This window comes from Passer montanus, unplaced genomic scaffold, assembly GCF_014805655.1.
Source record: "Passer montanus isolate IOZ18808 unplaced genomic scaffold, ASM1480565v1 scaffold45, whole genome shotgun sequence".
NCBI lineage: Eukaryota > Metazoa > Chordata > Aves > Passeriformes > Passeridae > Passer > Passer montanus.
This window is the reverse complement of record NW_024369373.1, coordinates 4,824,662-4,843,191: the sequence shown is the minus strand read 5'-3', so window position 1 is coordinate 4,843,191 and position 18,530 is coordinate 4,824,662. Positions and strand designations below refer to the sequence as shown.

Here is an 18,530-nt window from a genome sequence, read left to right as displayed (position 1 = left end):
GGGCACAGCATGTATGCAGGGGAGGTGCCACGCTGACAAAAATATCATTCTGAGGACAATCAAGCATTGAAAGGGGGTCTGGGAAGATTGCGGGGTCCCTGGAGGGTTTTGAGGTCAGGTTCAAGCCCCGGGCAACCCGCTCTGAAGTCATTGCTGCTTCTCCTGATGGGCCTTGGAGTAGAGTTCTCTCAGTTCCTCTCTAACCTGGATGGTTCCCAGATGCCTCTATAGCATTGCAGCCTGGTCTCATCTCTTCCCTGGTGCATACTTTCTGGCCCTGGGCTGTGATTCTGGAGCCATGAGTGTGCCTGTGCTGCTGTCCCTGGCTGCCATCGGTCAGCCCTTTCCAAAGGTCACTCCCCTACTTGGCACTGGCCTGTAGCCATTCCTGGTCATGCAGCCCTCTTCGCTTGTTTCTGTTGCTTCCTTCCTGAGGAGCCTGGAAGGAAAAGAGGAAACTCCAGTCTAATTTGTTCCTAATGGGAGCTCTGCTCTGGATGCTGCTGGCAGAGCAGGCAAGTCTGTGCAGTGCAATTGTTTGTGCAGGTGATTACACCTGCAACAACGTCTGCAACAGCAGGTCCGACTCCAACACCATCCAAATCCACACCCAGCATGCTTGCCTCTCATGGAGGCCATAATCTGTCCACTGCCATGGAAGGAAACATCACTGCTTCTTCCCCTTCATGATCTGTGTCACCTGAAAGCTCATCTTCCAAACGTGGGGGCCCTTCACCATCTCCTGAGTGTTTCTTTGGTGATTGCCAAATGTGGACCCACTCAGCTACTTGGGGAAGAGAGACTTCTGTCCCCCCTGCCACACTGAGCAACAGGTATGTGCCATCAGGCACATCCAGATGGGATGGACCCATCCCCACTACTTTTCTCTTCTTCTTTCCTCCCCCACCTCATATTCATGTTGCCTCAATTCTTCTGTTTTAGCTGAGGCTGTTTACATGGCAGCCCTTTGCTTCTTTTAGCACTTCTGCATGATAAAAATCCATGCCCCCAGGCTGGCCTGGGTTGCAGCAGCCTTGCTTTTACAGGCATTTCTTTGGCTTATAAGCTTCCAGCGTTATCCTGCAGCAAGGAGGAAGGATGTGAGCTTGAAGCCCCAGCAGTCGGTGGTTGAGGCTGCAGGGAGTGGGGGGAATCCTTCTCTGCTGGTTTCTGGATGCTCTGGGGGGAAAGCGTTGTCAGGAGTGGAACTTGCAGCACATAAACTGCACTCCATGTGCTTCTCAGGCTGGGCTTAGTGTCTCATAATTCGACTCTCCCAAACTCATCCCCCAAACTGGGAGATTGCTGGTCACAGCCAGATTTGAACCTGTTCTCCTTTTCCTCGTAGTGCTCTTCCAAGCCTGTGGAAGAGGTGGACCAGCTGAGGTGGACCACCAGAGGTGGACTCTTCTGCTGTGACAGAGATTCTGGGAGCTGGGGCTTTAGAGGAGCATAGTGACAGTGCAGGAGACATCCAGCCCCATGTGCCAAATGTCAGGGAGCCCTTGGTCCTCTTGGGACCCTGGCTCTGTTTGGATCCTGTCCCAATCCCCATTGGTGCCCAGAGCCACACCCTGGGCTGTGCCGTGCTCCTCTTCAAGCCAAGCAGGCGGCAACCCTGCCGCGTGTCACCGCCCGGCGCAGAGGCTGGGGACATGGCTGCGCTGGCTCGGAGCGTGCTGGTGACAGGGTCCAGCCGGGGCATCGGGCTGGAGCTGGTGCGGCAGCTCGCCGCCAGCCCCCGGCCCCCCCAGCACATCTTTGCCACCTGCCGCGACCCCAGGGGTCCAAGAGGGAAGGTCAGTGTGGGCACGGGGAATGGGACGGTGCTGAGCCAGGTGGGCAGAGGGGATCCCTGGTCACCACAGCCCTGTTGTGGGGGCAGAAGTGCTCTGGGGGTCTCATAACCCCCCCAGCTCCCTGGATTAGGCAGTGCCCAGTGTGGCTGGGTGGGATGAGGCTGGAGAGGCAGACATGTCTTCAGCACTCGCTCCTGGCTGTGCCCATGGCTGGCCAACCCCTTTTCTGTGCTGGGATCACTCAGGAGGGGAGGCAGTTTCTAGCACTGTGCTCCTGCTGGGGTTGCTGCCCTACCCCATGCACTGGGAATGGCCCTGTGTTCTTTCCCCAGAGAAAGAAAAGCCACCCTGGCTCAGTGACCTGGGAGCAGGGGTGGGACACTTGACCATGCAGCCAGTGGCTTCTAATCTCCTCCTTTGCCCCATCACTTTATTTCCAGGCCCTGCAAGAATTAGCTGCCCAGCACTCCAGCATCAAACTGGTCCAGCTAGGTATGGAGCAACCTTTCTCCTTGCACCCAGCATTGCTTCCAGCTCTCTGGTGATTTTGGAGGTGGGAGCAGGGGCAGCTTTTGCAGGAAGCTCTAGCCCTGCCAGGTGGGGAGGGATCCATGCACACCTGGGCAAGCTTCTCCCTGCAAATTAAGCTGTGCCCTGGCTGGAGCAGTCAAACTGGCTTCAGAGGAGGCAGAGGTGGGTCCAGACATCTCAGCTGAGCAAGTTTCATGGGAAAGGCATGACGTCTCTTCCCAAAGATGCTAAATACAGTGCCCAGGTTTTGGGCTGGGACACATGGGTTCACAAAGTGAAGCAAGGCACGGCACAGTAACCGCCTGGATGGTTCCTAAGTAGGAGGGTTGGTTTGGGATCTGCTTGGAGGTGGCCATGGTTTGCATTTCTTTCAGGTAAAAAAAGGGAGAAAAAAATAGCTAAAAATGGCACATGGGAAATCTGCCCAGACTGGTATCCCAGGCTGATGCTCTGACCCAGAGGCATGGGATGTCCACAGCCTGGACTGGGGAGATGTCCTCTTGGCCATTTCTCCTTCTATAGATGTAGGCCAAACTCAGTGACCTTTTTCAGCAGCATTTGGGAGAAGCACAAGGCAGCAAATATACCTAGGCACCATAGGGAGAACAGCCAGGCTGGCGTTTGGAATTGGCAAAGTTGGGGTATTCACAGGAAAGAAGCTTCCAGGGTGCTGGACAGGGACAGGGTCTGGCTGGGGAGAACAGTGTTTGGGTGAAGAGTGGGGAGATCAGAAGCACCAGGCTGAGGATATGTCTCAAGGAACAGAGATTTCCTGTGTTCCCCTGTGTCTGAGAGAGTGTGGGCTGTTTTTACTAATGAAGAATTAAAAGAAAATCTAAAGCCAAAATAAATGTTTTGGCAAAGTGTCTGCACTAGGATTGCCATTGGTGTAAACCATGAGGTGGGAAGCAGCCATAGCTTCTAAATATTTGTATTTCATTGAAGCCAATAATAAGAAAACTGAATCAAGGCTATTCTGTATCAGTACCTACCTGTTTATTTGTTTAAAAGCACCTGAAAAGTTCAAGCAACTTCAGTTCAAGTTCTTTTTTTAAAAAAATATTTCTTAGAAAATAAGACATTCTTGAATTCAGGCTTTACTACAAAGAGGCAGCAAATCTCTCTTTTGCTATTAAGTAGATTATTAAAGGAAAATACCTTCTCTGTAATAAAAAATAAATGACCTGTGAGCCCTAACTGGCAGTACCTGATGGGAAGAGCATGGCCAACATAAAAGAGACATCTCAAGGGACTGGCCACTACATGAACAATCTTTACTGAAAACCTACAACCCAAGCCCCAGATTGTTAATAAAGTCCCAAAATAAGCTTAAAAGTGCTTAAATACCGAGCAACAAGATATTTTTTTTTAAAGAGAAGTTGCTTCCAGCTCTCTTGCTCCATAATAAGGAAGTATTGTCTTCAAACTAGTAACAGGGATGGACTTTTCAGAAAGAAATGTTTAAAAAAAACCCTCAAAAATGTGTAAGATCTGTCACTTCTTTTCATTCTCTCTCTTTCTGTCCCACCCTTATTTCTTCCAGGGAGACAAGATTTGGTTATTTCACCAAATTTGTGGGTTAAGGACTAAAAATGTGTTGATCCCACATGCCTTGGAGCAATGACTCATTTAATCCAAACAGAGCAGTTAATCATTCACCAGGTGGCCAAAAGATCCCTCACATGTGCTGGAGTGACAGAACCTTGAACTTCATCCCATTGTTATCCAAAGAAATAACCCCAAAGCACTCTGTGATTTGTCCTGCAACTGGATATGCAATATCCTCTCGAATCCCAGGGCTCCTTCTCCTCCCAGCAGCCCCACAGCAGATTATCCCATGGTGTTCCCCTCAAATGCTTTTAGGACACCTCTACAAAGGTCTGTGCTGTGCAACACAAGGTAGCAACAAGTGCCATGCCATTCACATACTTGCTTACCACCCTAAAGACATCAGGCTAATTAGAAATGCCTGGAAAAAGGATCTTTTTACTGCCCATCAGTGTAATCTTCAGAAATCTTCAGCCTTGGAAACCTTTGCTAAGTCACTCTTTTCTAGCATGAGAACAGAAACACAGCTCAGGGGCCAAAGTGTTGCAAAAAAATAAGTAATCTGCAGTCCCCCACTCCCAGCAGGCTCATCACATTGGCATCTGTAAAAAACAGGCAGAGAAATGTGCAGGGAGCAAGGGCACACTCCAACCTGCCCATACACGTGAATATTCATGGTTTTAAGGGCTCTGTGGTATACCTGAGGTATTAAAAGGCAGTATATAAAGTTTAATGTTGGCCTAACCAGCCCATTTCACTTTCTGAATGTATTTAGATGACCTTTTTAAACAAACAAACTATGGCCACTTCTGTTGGTGAGTATCCAAGACAGGATGTAAATCCTAACAAGCAACCCTGACAGCTGGACACAAAAAACACTACCTATTGCCTAAGTCAAAAAAATCCTGCAATTAAAGCATGGCAGAATTTCAAAAGCTATACCAATACTTAAGCAAAGAGGAAGGCACTGGGAATGCTTATTATCCCTGTTAGCCCAATTTCAGTTGTGCCTTGTTACTTGAGAGGGGTTGTCTCCACAACTCAGTCGGGATAGGGAAGTTCAGATTCAGAGCCTGCAACCAAATACTTCAGGCTACATCCCAAATATTTTATTATTTGTGCTCACCTCAGCTCATCTGTCAGCTCCAAAACCTTGTGGGTAACAGCATGAAGAAAAAAATGGCTCCTTGTGGAAGTTAACTTGGGAGTCTCAGTGTGCAAGGATCAAGCATCCCTTGTACAATCATAAATTCCTTGAATACAGAAAGCAAATACAGACAAGTTTTTCCTACCAGTAGCCCCCACATGACCCAAAATGACTTGAATTAAGGTTTAATTCAGCTGAGGCTGCAGAGGTGAGGACAAACTGCTGCTCATTCCAATGTGCTTAATCTGCTAAACCAGCTGCATCCTTTCTGGATAAGAAGTGATGGTTCCAGCCACAGCACAATTTCCAGTGCATGCTGTGTGACCCATCAGAGCTATTCTTCACTTTGCTTTGTCCCTGGCAGACACAGTGAATTTGCCCAGCATCCAAAGGGCCATGCAGGCTGTGGGGTACCATCTGAAGGATCAGGGCTTGAACCTGCTCATCAATAACGCAGGCATCAGCTCCCACGCCACACTGTGCTCCCTGGACTCGCAGGAGATGCTCGACGTGTTTGCTACCAATGTGGTTGGGCCACTCCAGGTTGTCAAGGTATGTCTGGATGTTTTGCGTTTCTCCTGCTTGTGAAGATGTTTCCTGACAGGAATAAGGGCTTCCATGGATCTCCCCTGCCTACCCAGAGGAGCTCAGCAGCTTAACCCAGCCCAGCATCCCCTGTGCTTCGTTCTTCCCCACCTGGAGTGGCTGCCTGTACCAGGCTCACTGTGCCAGCTCACTCCTTTCCTGGGGATGGGACAGGCTGGAGCCTGCAGGGCCCCTCCTTGGGGCATCTTCCCCATCCCTGCACTTCTGCCAGGAGTGTCTGTCCAGCTGCTTGTCTACAGTCTGTGACAGAGCCCTCCAGGATGGTCCCCAAATTGGGCTTCTGTTGCATGTTAATGAAGCATTGATGTCTCTGCATCAGGAATTTCTGCCGCTCCTGGAGCAGGCGGCGAAGGGCACAGGAAAGGAGGGTGTGAGCTGCAGCAGGGCTGCTGTCATCAACATCTCCTCCAAACTGGGCTCCATCGGGCTGTGCCTCCGCGTGCCAGAGGCCCCCATGTACCCGTACCGGGCCAGTAAGGGGAGGTGCCAGGGGAGGTGCTGGAGATGCTGCCCCAGGCATGGTGCCCCTGGAGGGGAGGGAGCCCATGGGTCACCCCCTGGCCCGGCCACCCACCCCCTGCCTGGTTATCCCAGGTGGAAGCACAGAGACTGGGAAAGCAGCAGCCAGGACTGAGCCTTTCCAGCAGGTCATGCTGATGCTTTGTCACAGGACCTGGCAGCTGATGCCTCTCTGTTCTGTCTCCACGCCCAGTCTCAAAGCCCCAGTCTGAGCCCAGGGCAGGATCCCAGTGCTCTGCCCAAGCTCTGTGTGTCCCTCAGTCCCACCTGTGACCAGACATCCCCCAGCTGAAGGGAGAGGGCAGCTGGTTCCTGTGACCCCCAGCCCCTCAGGCAGCTCAGCCTGGGCAGGGGAAAGCCAGTCCTGCAGGGGCTCAGAAGATCTCTCTCCTCTCAGCAGAGGGACCCTGCTCCAGCTTCCCCAGAGGGCAGTCACAGTGCCATGGGACCTGCTGGCTGTCACTCATTCCATTGGTAATCAGAGTGGAGGCAGGATCCCCTCCCACCAAGCCCAACTTGGGTGAGGTTTCCCACCTCCACAGACATTTTGTGGCTATGAAATGTCTCCTGTCCTGCATACCCTGTCCCTGGGTTGTGCTGGCAGGGCTGTGCCTCTTCCAGGCTGCCCAGAACATGGTGACGAGGTGTTTGGCTGCAGAACTCCAGGACAAGGGGATCTTGTGCGTGGCCATCCATCCTGGCTGGGTGAAGACTGACATGGGCACAGAGGAGGTACTGGGCTGTGCAGGGGAGGGTCAGCAGGACCTCCACTGAATCCCCATGTCTTGGGGAGGGCAGGGGAACTTGAGGGGTGCTGTGGGCTGCCAGGACCATCTTCTGGAGCAGAGCAGGCAGCCAGCAGGCAGAGAGCAGGCAGCAAGCTGCAACATACTGAGTACGTGGGATAGCCAGCCCTGTCTCCCCAAGCCAGCCTGGAGAGGTGTAGCAATAAGGAAAAAATATTCCCATGAGCACCATGGATGCTGCTCCTGGGCATGCACCCTCCCTAAGAACTGCTCTCTGTTATAGCTCATTGTCCTTTTCTACAGGCACCACTGCCAGTGGAGCACAGTGTGAGGGGCATCCTGACTGTGCTGGCCAGCCTCTCACAGGACACCTCTGGAGCCTTCCTCGACTGGGAAGGGAACAGCCTGCCCTGGTGATGGACAAATGGATGGCACCTCTTGCCATGCTGCAGACTCTGCTCACTGGCTCATCACTGCGTGGTCACCCCTGCTCACCCTCAGCCCTCTCCACACTGCTGGGGAGAGGGAATAGGCTTGGGAAACAGCCTCTCTCCTTTCCCACACCATGTGTTCCCTGTGTTCCCTCTGTACCGCTCACCTCAGTAAACTTCTGTAACTCCTGAAACAGAGGGCACAGTGTAGGCATGGAGAGGCTGCAGGGGCTGTGCAGAGGATCAGCCTTTCCCAGGCAGAGCCCATGCCACTCCATCTCTGTCCCTGCATCACTTTGTGTCCAACACCAGCTCCAGCTGACACATCAGTGGGGCTCTGTGCCTTCTATACATGCCTTGTGCCATTCTCCTCTCCACGTATCCCATGCACAACTGATTCTATGGTGTCCCAAGCCAGCTGACCTGTGCTGCAGCTCCAGCCCCTTGCAAACACTGTTCCTGATCCCGTTTCCCCCTGCCCAGTCTCACCTGTGCTCGCTGTCCCTTGGGGTCCCGACAGCCTGCAAAGATCCACTGAGGTGGGCTTGGCATCCTCAGGAAATGCTGGACGAGCCCCAGGCCGATGCCTCGGTTGGCCCCAGTCACCAGAAGGGAGCGGACGTGGAGCCCTGCCATGCTGCCCTGGCTGTGGCTGCACTGCTCTCGCCTGGACTCTGCCAGTGCCTTTTGCTACTTGGTTATCTCACATGTTCCCATGAGGACTTGCATCAGCTCGTGGCTCTCGGAAATTCTCTGCCTGCACCTCAATCTCTTGGCTCCGGTCCATACCCATGATCCACTTTTCCTGCTGGCTGTGGAATGACAGAAAGAGAGCCAAGTGTCCTGCCCAGGCAGGGAATGCCCTGGGCTAGGTGTCAGGAGTGCTGCTTTATGCACCTTCCCTGCTCTACCAAACCTGAGCCTTTTGGTTTTCGGGGGCAGCACTATCCCTGTCCTTGCAGTGCGACACCCTCTCCACCACCTCCCTCCCTCTTGGGATCCCAGGCCTGTCCCTCCCCTTGCCCAAGGTCAGGCAGGCGAGGCTGAACTCGCCTGACTCTGCACAGTGCAGTTTGTTGGCCTTAGTTTGTGCAATGCCTAAGCCAGGACTGGGGATGGAGCAGTCAGGACAGGTGAATGCCCCTTGAGGACTTGAGGATGGAGCAGCCAGGACAGACAAGCATTCCTTAGCCACAAGAACAGGCTGAGAAACCTAGAAACCCTCCAGGACCACTGGAAAAACCCTCCAGGGCTGACCAGAGTGACCCCTTTCCTCAGAGTCTGCTCTAACAGCACCTATAATGTTTAAGTGTGATAGAAGAATAATCCCTGCCCCATTTGCCACAGTGGAATATACACATTTAAGATAGTTCAGAGATGTTGTGTTGGTAGTTAAAGTAATTAATAACCACTTATATGGGATGTGATTGGGCAGGACTAGGAGGCATAAGCTTTTGGAACCTCTCCTGCTCCAGCTGGAGATGCTGCTCCAACTTTGCTTTGCAACTGAACAATGATGAGCTGTTCAGGAGATCTGATCCTCCATCCAAATGCAACCTTTCCAAATAAATCAGCTTTTGTCAGTAAGAGCAAACCCTGCTGCCTATTCTTCGGTGTGTGTGGTGAGTTGACCCTGGCTGGATGCCTGGCATCCACCAAAGCCACTCTATCACTTCCCTCTGCAACTGGACTGGGAGAGGAAAAATGTAACAAAGGTTCACAAGCTGAGATAAGGTCCAGGAGAAATCACTTACCAAATACCATCACAGGCAAAGCAGACTCAAACTGGGGATGTTAACTGAATTTCTTACTAACAAAATCAGAGCAGGATAATGAAAAGTAAGATAAATCTTAAAAATACCTTCCCTCCACTGCTCCCTTCTTCCCAGCTCTACCTCCCCCTGCTCAGCAGTGCAGGGAGGCAGGGAATGGGGGCTGTGGTCAGTTCATCACATGTGTTCCCTGCTGCTACTCAGGGAGAAGAGCTGGAGTCCTTCCCCTGCTCCAGCATGGGGTCCCTCCCGTGGGAGACACTTCTCCATGAACTTCTCCACCGTGAGTCCATCTGATGGGCAACAGCTCTCCACAAACTGCTGCAACATGGATCACTCTTCCCTGTGGTGCAGTCATTCAGGCACAGGCATGGCTGCACCCTGGGCTGCAAGAGAATCTCAGCTCCAGTGCCTGGAGCCCCTCCTCCCCCTCCTCCTGCACTCACCTTGGTGTCTGCAGAGCTACTCCCCTCACGTATTCTCACTCCACTCTTCTCTGCCTGCAATTACATCTGCACAATAACTTTTTTGTTTTCTTCTTAAATATGTTATCACAGAAGTGTTACCACCGTGGCTGAAGGCCTTGGCCAGCAACTCATCTGTCCTGGAGCACTCTGCCCCTGGTTCTGCTGGACATGGAGGAGGCTCCCGGCAGCTTCCCACAGAAGCTACCCCTGGTGCCCACCTCCTCCCCCCCAGCAAAGCCCAGCCATGCAAACCAAATACAGGGTGACAATTATACCCATGCTGTCGTGCCATTTCACTGCCCTCAGTGTCAGCCCACTGATGGAACCACAGCCTCTGGCACGGCGATGAAAGGCACTGACTGCCCAAGTCACAGCTGAACTGGGTGAGGGGATGGATTTGCCATCCCTTGAGCCACAACATTTCCCAGGTTGCTTGACAGACTTGACTTAGTGCCTTTAATACCTTAAGATGAGATAAAGGACGGGCAAGGCTGTTTGTGGCAGGATGCCTCTTCCCATGGGCAACCATTCAGGGAAACTTTGGGATTACCCCTGGGATTACCTGAGCTGGAGCTAAAACTACAGGAAAGAACAAAAACCAAGGTAGAGTTCCAGGGATGGTTTGGCATCACGTGTGAACTGAATGGCAAACTGCACTGACTGGGGCTGGAAGGGACCTGCTGTCCCAACACCCCACAGGGCAGGGTCACCCTCCCTCAGGCTCAGAGCCCCATCCAACCTGGCCTTGAGTGTGAAAAACGACAGTCACTTGTTTTTGAAATTTTAAAAGTTTAATAGTAATAAAATGGTTATAAAAATAGTAATATAATTAGAATAATAAAATTTGAACATTTGAGATTAGGACAATATGAGACAATAAAAGCAAAGAGATACGGACGTCCGGGTACCTTTTTCTGGGCAACACAAGCCCGAAAAAGGAGCCCTGTTAACAGAGGATTAACCCTTAAAAACAATCGCCTGTTGCATATTCATACATCTCATACATGATGCATAAATTCCATTCAAACACAGGATTCTGTCTGGTCTCTGTCAACTTCTTCCTCTTAATCCTCATGCCAGTCTTCCAGTCTGAGCCAGGTGGGAAGAAGTTAGTTTTCTGCTGATAAGGGAGCAATAAATTCCCTTTCTCTGAAAGATTTAGGTGTCCTGTGGCTTCTATCTGGTGCAACTCCTTTGTTAAAGAAGTATCTTGCATAGCATAGTTTCTATTTTAACATTATGTTATAACCTAAAACTATATTTAATACACTACTTAAGCAAATCAATATAGCACAACTTTCTAGCATAATGCAATATTTACTTTAATACTTGCGAAAAGCCAATCGTAAATTTCCAGGGATGGGGCAGCCTCAGCTTCCCTGGGCAACCTGTGCTGTGACTCACCCCACCAGCAGGGAAGAATTCCCTCCTCATATCTAATCTAAAGCTGCGTTGTTTTGGTTTTTGGTTTTGGGGTTTTTTTTTTGTTTGTTTGTTTTGGTTTGTTTTTTTTGTTTGTTGGTTTGGTTTTTGGGGTTTTTTTGTGGGTTGTTTTTGTTTTTTAGGGGTTTTTTGTTGTTTTGGGGGGGGGTTTTTGTTGGTTTTTGGTTTTGGGGTTTTTTTTTGTTTGTTTGTTTTGGTTTGGTTTTTTTTGTTTGTTGGTTTGGTTTTTGGGGTTTTTTTGTTGGTTTTTGTTTTTTTTGTTTTTTCCGTTTGAAGCCATTCCCCTTACGCTATCACTCCACGGCGATGTCCAAAGTCCCTCCCCAGCTCTCCTATAACCCCTCCATGTACTGGAAACGCTCCAACATCCCCCCAGATCCTTCTCTTCTAGAAGGGGACGCGTGTGCGCAGGAAAAGCGGCGGGGCTGGGCACAGGGACAGGGCGGGCCACAAGGACGGGGACAGGGACTGGTGTGGGGAGGGCCGGGAGCTGGGCCCGGGCACGGGGACAGGAACCGGTGTGGGGAGGGCCGGGAGCTGGGCCCGCGCCCTCAGCCCTGCCTGCCCTCAGCCCTGCTCCGCCGTGCCTGCCCTCATCCCTGCCTGCCCTCATCCCTGCCTGCCCTCAGTCCTGCTCCTCCTCATCCTCTGCCTCTCCTCATCCCCTGCCTGTCCTCAGCCCTGCCTCTCCTCATCCCCTGCCTGTCCTCAGCCCTGCCTCTTCTCATCCCCTGCCTGTCCTCAGCCCTGCCTCTCATCATCCCCTGCCTGCCCACAGCCCTGCCTCTCCTCAGCCGTGCCTGCCCTCAGTCCTGCTCCTCCTCATCCTCTGCCTCTCCTCATCCCCTGCCTGTCCTCAGCCCTGCCTCTCCTCAGCCGTGCCTGCCCTCCTCACCTGCCTGCCCTCATCCCCTGCCTCTCATCATCCCCTGCCTCTCCTCTTCCCCTGCCTGCCCTCAGCCCCACCTGCCCTCAGCCCTGCCTCTCCTCATCTCCTGCCTGCCCTCATCCCATGGCTGCCCTCAGCCCCTGCCTGCCCTCATCCCCTGCCTGCCCTCATCCCCTGCCTGCCCTCAGCCCCTGCCTGCTCCTCAGCCCTGCTCCTCCTCCTCCCATGGCTGCCCTCATCCCCTGCCTGCCCTTATCCCCTGCCTGCCCTCAGCCCCTGCCTGTCCCCAACCCTTACCTGTCCCCAGCCGCGTCTGTCCCAGCCCTGTCTGTCCCCAGTTCTTCTCCCTTTCACAGCTCAGACAGTTATAGTTAAGACTTGGTCCCAGGAAAATTGTTATTGGGTGATAATAAACAATATAGAAAGCGGTAGAAATAACTGTCCTCTCCTGTGTGGGAGACTCGCAGAAGGCCAGGCTCACGCCAGAGCTACCCACTGTCGGAGCAGGATGCAGCAGGACCTGTGTGCCCCCAGCAGCGTGGCTTCCTCGGCACGAAGCCCTTAGGATGGGTCCTTGCAGAGAAGTGGGTGCACTTGGGTGGATGTGAGCAATCTCCTGGGTTTGTGGCTGTGCTTGGAGTGCTAAACCCTTCCCAGGGTGATGGAGCACTGCTTGGTGTCTTGTCTCTTCTCATGTAGTCTTGTGTGTGTGGACAAGAATGTGGCTTCCCCCAAGCTCTACGTGCTGGAGCCATGGATTGCTGACCTCTTGGTGAATTACGAGCAAGTGGATGAGCGTGAGAATTACCTGGCTGGGCAGGTGGTGCGGGTAGGTACCCAGAGGGACTGTCCCAAGGTGCTCCAACAGCCTTTCAAATCTGAATTCTGGGAAGCGTTCCACCAAAATTCCCAGTTTGGTGGCTGTGGATGTGCAACTCTTCCTCCTCAACGTCTGATTTTAATTTTTTTTTTGAGGAGGAAGAGCTTGGTGTCATGGTGAAACTTGTTCCAGGTCTATGAATAAGAGTTCTTTTTTTTTTCCCCTTCTCCAATCTCTTGACAGGTTTTGAGTGACTCAGGTGCAGCTGGCCAGCCTGGGCTGCTCCAGGACGCTGTGGTGCAGGTCTCTGACGGATCCTGCTACATCCGTGTGGTCATTACAGCCGAAGCTCTGCAGGCAGAGGAAAAGTGGGTTCCACCCTGACTTGGCGTGGCTGGGACAGCAGTTCTGCACAGCTGCTGGGAGGAGCTGGGGCTCCTGCCTGGTCTCCTTTCAGGTTGTGTTAAGCTAAAGCAACCTCAGGGTGGGAAGTTGGTGTGAAAGAGCTGCTAAGAGAAGAAGGCTGGAATGCCTTTGCTTTGGTGTCTGCTGGTTGGGATGGGCAGGGATCCATGGCAGAAGCTGTAATGCCATTAGAAAGGACAGTAGAGCCCTTGGGTTTTGTGGAAGGAGCCAGATCATTAACCATGGTAGCCTATGTTGCTCCTTCAGTGCTTTCCTCCATTTCCCCATTTGGACACCCTTAAACTGTTGGGGTGCTGGCAGCAGAGAGCCAAGGATAAGCAGCAGAAAGAATCTGCTCTTAGGCAGGAATTGCTAAGGAATAAGGAGCCCTTGGTGCCTGCTGCTCATGCTGAGACATGTTCCAGAATGCCCCAGTGTGGCTGGCAGAGCTCTTGCAGGAGCCCCACTGTGTGTCAGGGGGGGTCCAGCTCTGTTCTTCAAGGCACTCCTGCTCTGCTCCTTTTCCAGCGCCCACCTGCAGCTCAGGCTTTCCAGCCTTAATTGCAGAATCATTGTCCTGCAGAAGTACACGGTGTGTTTTCAGGACGAGACCAGGCTGGTAAGTGCTCTGAGGTGTGGAAGCAGCCTGTTCCTTTACCTTGCTGTGCTTCCTGCACTCTTGCCTGCTTCCAGCTGCTCCCAGGAGCTGAAGGCAGGTGATGGGTGGCCTTTCATTTTCATCTGCAGCTCCTGTGGGGTCTGTGGCAGCTGACCTGGGCAGGGATGAGCCCTGGCTGGGGATGGGGTGCATCTTTCCCAGGGTCACCTGGCTGTCACCTCTGCCTGTTGGACAGCTGCAGAAGGCCTGCATGGGCTGGTGGCAGAGCAGTGCTCTGTCCCCTTGCAGTGGTTCAGAGGTGTCCCCACAGACTCCCCTGGGCTGGCCCACCCTGGCAGAGTCATCAGCTGATGCAGGAAACTCCTGTTTGAAGGGGGGTTGTCCTTTTTGAGGGGACCTACTCTTAGACTGGAGGGCTGGTGGCAGAGCTGGGGTGGGTGTGGGAGTGCTGGCTGGCCCCAGGGAAGGCAGGGGCAGGGGTGGGACTCAGAGGTGCCTTACAGGCTCTGTCCACTCCACAGGAGGACTGCGAGTTTTACCTCACGGCCCAGCAGTTCATCGTGCTGCCCATGCAGAGGCAGAGGATGGAGTCATCTGATGGGTATGGCCCATGGGATGGCTGGGTGGGGGCTGTGCTCAGGGGGACTTCTTTATCTTCCCCACAGCAGCACTGACCTTGGCAGTCCTGATGTGACCTGCTTGTGGCAATCCCTTCTGAAGGAGGGATTGTCTCCAAGGCAAGGGAGAAAGGAGATGGGGATTTGGAGGGAATCAGTAACTGGCTTCTCTCTTGCTGCAGGAACCAGGACCCCTCTGTGGTGAAGAAGATAAAGGAGCTCTGGCTGTGAGTATGGAGCTGAGGGATGTATCCAGATACCCTGACATGTGCAGCCTCAGACTGGGGTTAGAGCAGGCTGGCAAGGGCTGGCACGGGTTATGGCAGCCCCTGGTTAACCTGTGTGACTCCTTGCCCTGGAATGTGACAGAGTTGAATAGAAAAATGAAACTGTGGTGGCACATTGCCAGCCTCTTCCTCTGAGCTAGGAGGAAATACCTGTGGGGAGCTTGTTCTTGCCAGTGGTGGGCAGCACAGCTGTGTGGGTGAGCCATGCACAGCTCGTTCTTCATCCTTGAAGATCCAATCCTGGAGATCCTCAGGGCCTTCAATCAGTCCATCTCCAGGGGTGAGCCTTCCTGATGGCTATTCCTGGCATACTGAGCATGTGGCCAGTGGCCAGATCAGCACCCAGTGGGGGATCCACTACTTTCACAAGCTGCTTCTTCCAATCCAGGGTGCTTGATCATACAAGAGCTGTGTATGTCCCAGCCCTAACCTGGCTTTGTCTTCTCCTTGGTCATTACAGGAAGAATCTTGCTGTGAGGAATGCTCCCAGCTCAGGTAAAGGGTTGTGGGGGGCATGCAATGCTCTGCCTGCCTGGGGGAGCCTGTGGCTTTCCTCAGCTTGGTCCATGTTAGGCAGAGGTAGCACAAACCTGGTCAGATCTCACAAGCATATATTGCTAAGCCCAAAGCAGGAAAAAATAATGCTGACAGCTAAAGCAGAGCGGGACATTAAATGCCTGTGCTCATGGCTCCTGATCCAGGATTTGTGAAGAGAGGAAAGATAGTTTCTAGAAGCAGAGGAAATGTAGAGCTGTGGGTGTTCCCACAGGTTTCAGTGTCACCAAGTCATGCAGCAGGGTAAAAGTGTTTGCAAGTGAGGCTTGCCTGAGTTCCCCTGTCTCCTCCAGTGGTGTTTGTGTGTTCTTGCTCTAGACCCCTCTGTCTCTCAGCTGATTGACGCCATCGGACAGAACCAGCTGGAGATTTTGAAGGAAAATGCTGAGGAGTGCTTGGATTTACGGAAATCAAAGGAGAAGCCAGGGTCAGTGGAGGACGAGGTTCCCATCACCCAGTGGGAGGCAGAGCGCAAGAAGGAGGTCAGTCTGTCTGCTGGGACCAGCTGGACAGGGCTGTGACAGCTTGGGGTGCTCTGCTGGGTGGGAGAAGGAAGGGAAAGGACAGTGGGCAGAGCTGGAGGTTTGCTGACGGGGGAGATGGTGTTGGGTTGGCAGGTACAGGTGGACTCCTGCATCTGGAGAGGGAGTGCCCAGCAAAAACCTTGTCATGTGTCTCATTTCAGCAGGGTGAGGACGTTTTCATGGTCCCAGTCAGTGCCCTGGTGATCCCTCCTGAGGAGGATGAAGTTGTTTGTGACTCTTCAGAGGCAGTGTCTGCAGGGTACACAGGTAGGCAGTGCAGCACTCAGGCATGTGAAATTAGGGGCTCCCTAGGGTGGGGTGAAGAGTTCCCTTGCTCTGGGTGTGCCTCATGCTGGGGATATGACCATTGCTTGTATCATTGCAGATACAAGCCAAGCAGCTCCTGGAAAGAGTAGTGATGACAGGACAGTGCCAGGAGAGCCGAGTGTTGTATCTCAAATCAGCTGTGAGTTGTGGAGTCTCCAGATCCTGGGATGATTTGTGTTGGAAGGGACCTTAAAGAATATCTAGACCCAGTCCCTGCCATGAGCAGGGACACATTCCACTAGACCAGGTTGCTCCAAGCCCTGTCCAGCTTAGCCTTGAACACCTTCCAGGGCTGAGGCAGCCACAGCTTCACAGGCAACCTGTGCTAGGGCCTCCCCACCCTCACAGGGAAGAATTTTTAAAAAATATCTAATCTAACCCTGTCCTCTGTCAGTGTAAAGTCTGCCCTTTGTCCTGGCACTCCATGGCTTTGTCTAAAGTCCTTCTCCAGCCTCTTGGAGCTTCTTTAGATACTGGAAGGTTCTTGAAGGTCTCCTTAGAGCTTTCAATTCTCCAAGCTGAATAACCCAAACTCTCTCAGCCTGTCTCCATAGCAGCAGTGCTCCAGCCCTTGGATCGTCCTCATGGCCTCCTATGAATGCTCCAGATCCCATCCAGCCTTTAGTTTCCTCTACAGTTGGCTCAGCCCATCTCCCTGGATTGAGTGGAGGAGGTACTGGTGTGGCCAGGTCTTTGGGAGACCTTGAGCAGGCAGGGGATGCTCCCAGTCCTCAAGGTTCTTGAAGCTGCAGCTTTGGTGTATTGTGCTGGGAGCACAAGAAGTCATTTTGATGCCATCACTGAGCATGAGTCTCCTGCCCTGGTGTGGGCTCCTTGCTGGCTCTGGCTCAGCACCACAATGGGTTTTGTCACCTTACTGGGCTTGGTGTCACCATGCTTTGCTGCAGAATTACCTGTGGAAGCTCTGTGTGGAGGAGGAGATGAAGGGAAGAACTGTCCTGGACAGTGCAGGGTGCAGGAGAAGGCCTTCTTCATACCTGCCTGCTCTCTGGGCAGTGTCTGCTTCTCCACTGCCTGTTCTGTGAGATCTTGGAAAGGGTCTCACTGGAATATGCCACATTTTGGGCTGGAAAGGGCTGCAGAGCTGCCCTCAAGAGCTGTCCCTGAGACCTTGTGTACAGGGGACCCACAGGGAATGGGCAGCTGCTTTCTTTGACAAATCAACCCTCTTCTTCATTGCAGGTGCTGCATCACCAACCTTGTCAGATAGCCTGGAGGGATCCCTGGACAACCCCTGGAACGGGATGCCCTCGTTGTCTTTGACCCCAAGCTCTTCAGATGGTGAGTCCCCATGTCCCAGGGCATCCATCCTGCCTTCCTGGCAGGAGACAGCTCCACTCTTCTCAGTGGGTGTAGCTCACCCTGGATGCTGGCTGGATTTCCCCTGCCATAAAGCAGTGCTGTGCTGTTCCCATAGCCCTGGACCTGCATCATTCCAGCCCTGACACTTCCTGTGTGCCAGGGCAGGTCCCCCTGCTCAGATTGACGATGCTTTTCCTCTTACCAGAGAAGACCTTTCAACCTGACCCTCCCCTGAAGACCCAGAAAGATGTGGCTGCTGACAGCAACACCGCTGACCTGTTGGAAGTGTGTAGCCAGAGCTCTCCTGAGGGCTCACCCCAGGGAGGGCCAGCACAGACCTCCTCTCCCTCCCTGCTCCGCTGCTACGGCAATCCCAGTCCAGCAGAGATCAGCACCAGTGAGGCAGCATCAGCTGCAGAGGCAGCCTGGGGTGCCCTGTGTGCTGATCAAAGCCTGCAGCGACCCAGGGGCTCTCAGGCCACCCTGCCCACTCTTTCTCCAGTTTTTCCAGTCTTGCCCAGCAGCAGCTTGCAATCGCCACCTGGCAGGATTCCTCACAGGGAGCAAGCCTGCTCCAGTGGCACAGCTTCCTCTACAGAGGCATTGAAGCCTGGACTGGCTCACGCCAGGACAAAGGGAGGAGAGACTGTGGGTGCCAAGAGGAAGGTGGTGGAGGAAGATGAGCAGGCCTCCAGTGGGCAGCAGCATCTCCCAGGCACCTCAAAGCGCAGGGGGAGAGACAGAGGCAAGAGCTTGGTGTTCATGAGCTCACAGGGTGCAAAGAAGAGCAGAAAGGAGACAGGGCTGCGGCGTAGAAAGGAGCTTGAGGAGGAAGAGGAGGAGGAAGAGAAGGAGGAAATAGAGGAGGAGGAGGAAGAAGAGCAAGCATCCCCTGCAAGAGCTGGGCCCAGCTCCAGGCCGGAGGAGTGCAGAGCTCCAGAGCCGGTAAATACCAAGCAGCTGGTGAGGTCCCCTGAGGGCTGGAGGTGCCTGGGGAGGCTCTCTGTGCCCACACCACTGGTGTTCATCCTCAGGATCTTTCCTCACCAGGCTGGTGGGGATGGGAGGGTGAATGCAGGTGTCAGTGTAGATGGTGGAGGATCTGGGAACCCTAAGGGAACCCTGAAGGAATCATGTAATCACTTAGGCTGGAAA

General features: G+C 53.1%; 2 protein-coding genes and 1 long non-coding RNA gene across 3 annotated transcripts in view; 2 read left to right on the top strand and 1 right to left on the bottom strand.

Moving 5' to 3' along the window:
- The first annotated feature begins 1,548 nt into the window (after positions 1-1,548).
- LOC120508054 (C-factor-like) lies at positions 1,549-7,313 on the top strand. Its single transcript, XM_039721346.1, has 6 exons — positions 1,549-1,799; positions 2,240-2,291; positions 5,390-5,577; positions 5,951-6,107; positions 6,770-6,882; positions 7,200-7,313. The coding sequence occupies exons 1-6, from the start codon at positions 1,656-1,658 to the stop codon at positions 7,311-7,313; spliced, it is 768 nt and encodes a 255-aa protein (XP_039577280.1). The 5' UTR covers positions 1,549-1,655.
- LOC120508055 lies at positions 2,854-8,288 on the bottom strand. Its single transcript, XR_005628905.1, has 3 exons — positions 7,817-8,288; positions 7,505-7,515; positions 2,854-2,864 (listed from the first exon to the last, which is right to left on the bottom strand). It is a non-coding gene; the product is annotated as an uncharacterized LOC120508055 (long non-coding RNA).
- A 3,027-nt stretch (positions 8,289-11,315) lies between these two features.
- The window catches only part of LOC120508163, an 8,202-nt gene continuing 987 nt past the window's right edge, over positions 11,316-18,530 (top strand). Inside the window, exons 1-15 of the mRNA XM_039721541.1 lie at positions 11,316-11,438; positions 12,358-12,482; positions 12,598-12,727; positions 12,962-13,086; positions 13,652-13,742; positions 14,264-14,343; positions 14,542-14,586; positions 14,879-14,926; positions 15,107-15,141; positions 15,520-15,683; positions 15,887-15,992; positions 16,111-16,191; positions 16,594-16,725; positions 17,256-17,354; positions 17,581-18,320. Coding sequence (XP_039577475.1) covers positions 11,316-11,438; positions 12,358-12,482; positions 12,598-12,727; positions 12,962-13,086; positions 13,652-13,742; positions 14,264-14,343; positions 14,542-14,586; positions 14,879-14,926; positions 15,107-15,141; positions 15,520-15,683; positions 15,887-15,992; positions 16,111-16,191; positions 16,594-16,725; positions 17,256-17,354; positions 17,581-18,320 — 2,124 coding nt within the window. The remainder of the gene's footprint in view (positions 11,439-12,357; positions 12,483-12,597; positions 12,728-12,961; positions 13,087-13,651; positions 13,743-14,263; positions 14,344-14,541; positions 14,587-14,878; positions 14,927-15,106; positions 15,142-15,519; positions 15,684-15,886; positions 15,993-16,110; positions 16,192-16,593; positions 16,726-17,255; positions 17,355-17,580; positions 18,321-18,530) is intronic.

Bases quoted from the DNA above. Each gene is read 5' to 3' on its own strand.
- LOC120508054 (XM_039721346.1), top strand. From the start codon at position 1,656: ATGGCTGCGCTGGCTCGGAGCGTGCTGGTGACAGGGTCCAGCCGGGGC. The intron at 1,800-2,239 runs GTCAGTGTGGGC...CTTTATTTCCAG, and splicing joins CCAGGGGTCCAAGAGGGAAG to GCCCTGCAAGAATTAGCTGC. The intron at 2,292-5,389 runs GTATGGAGCAAC...TGTCCCTGGCAG, and splicing joins CATCAAACTGGTCCAGCTAG to ACACAGTGAATTTGCCCAGC.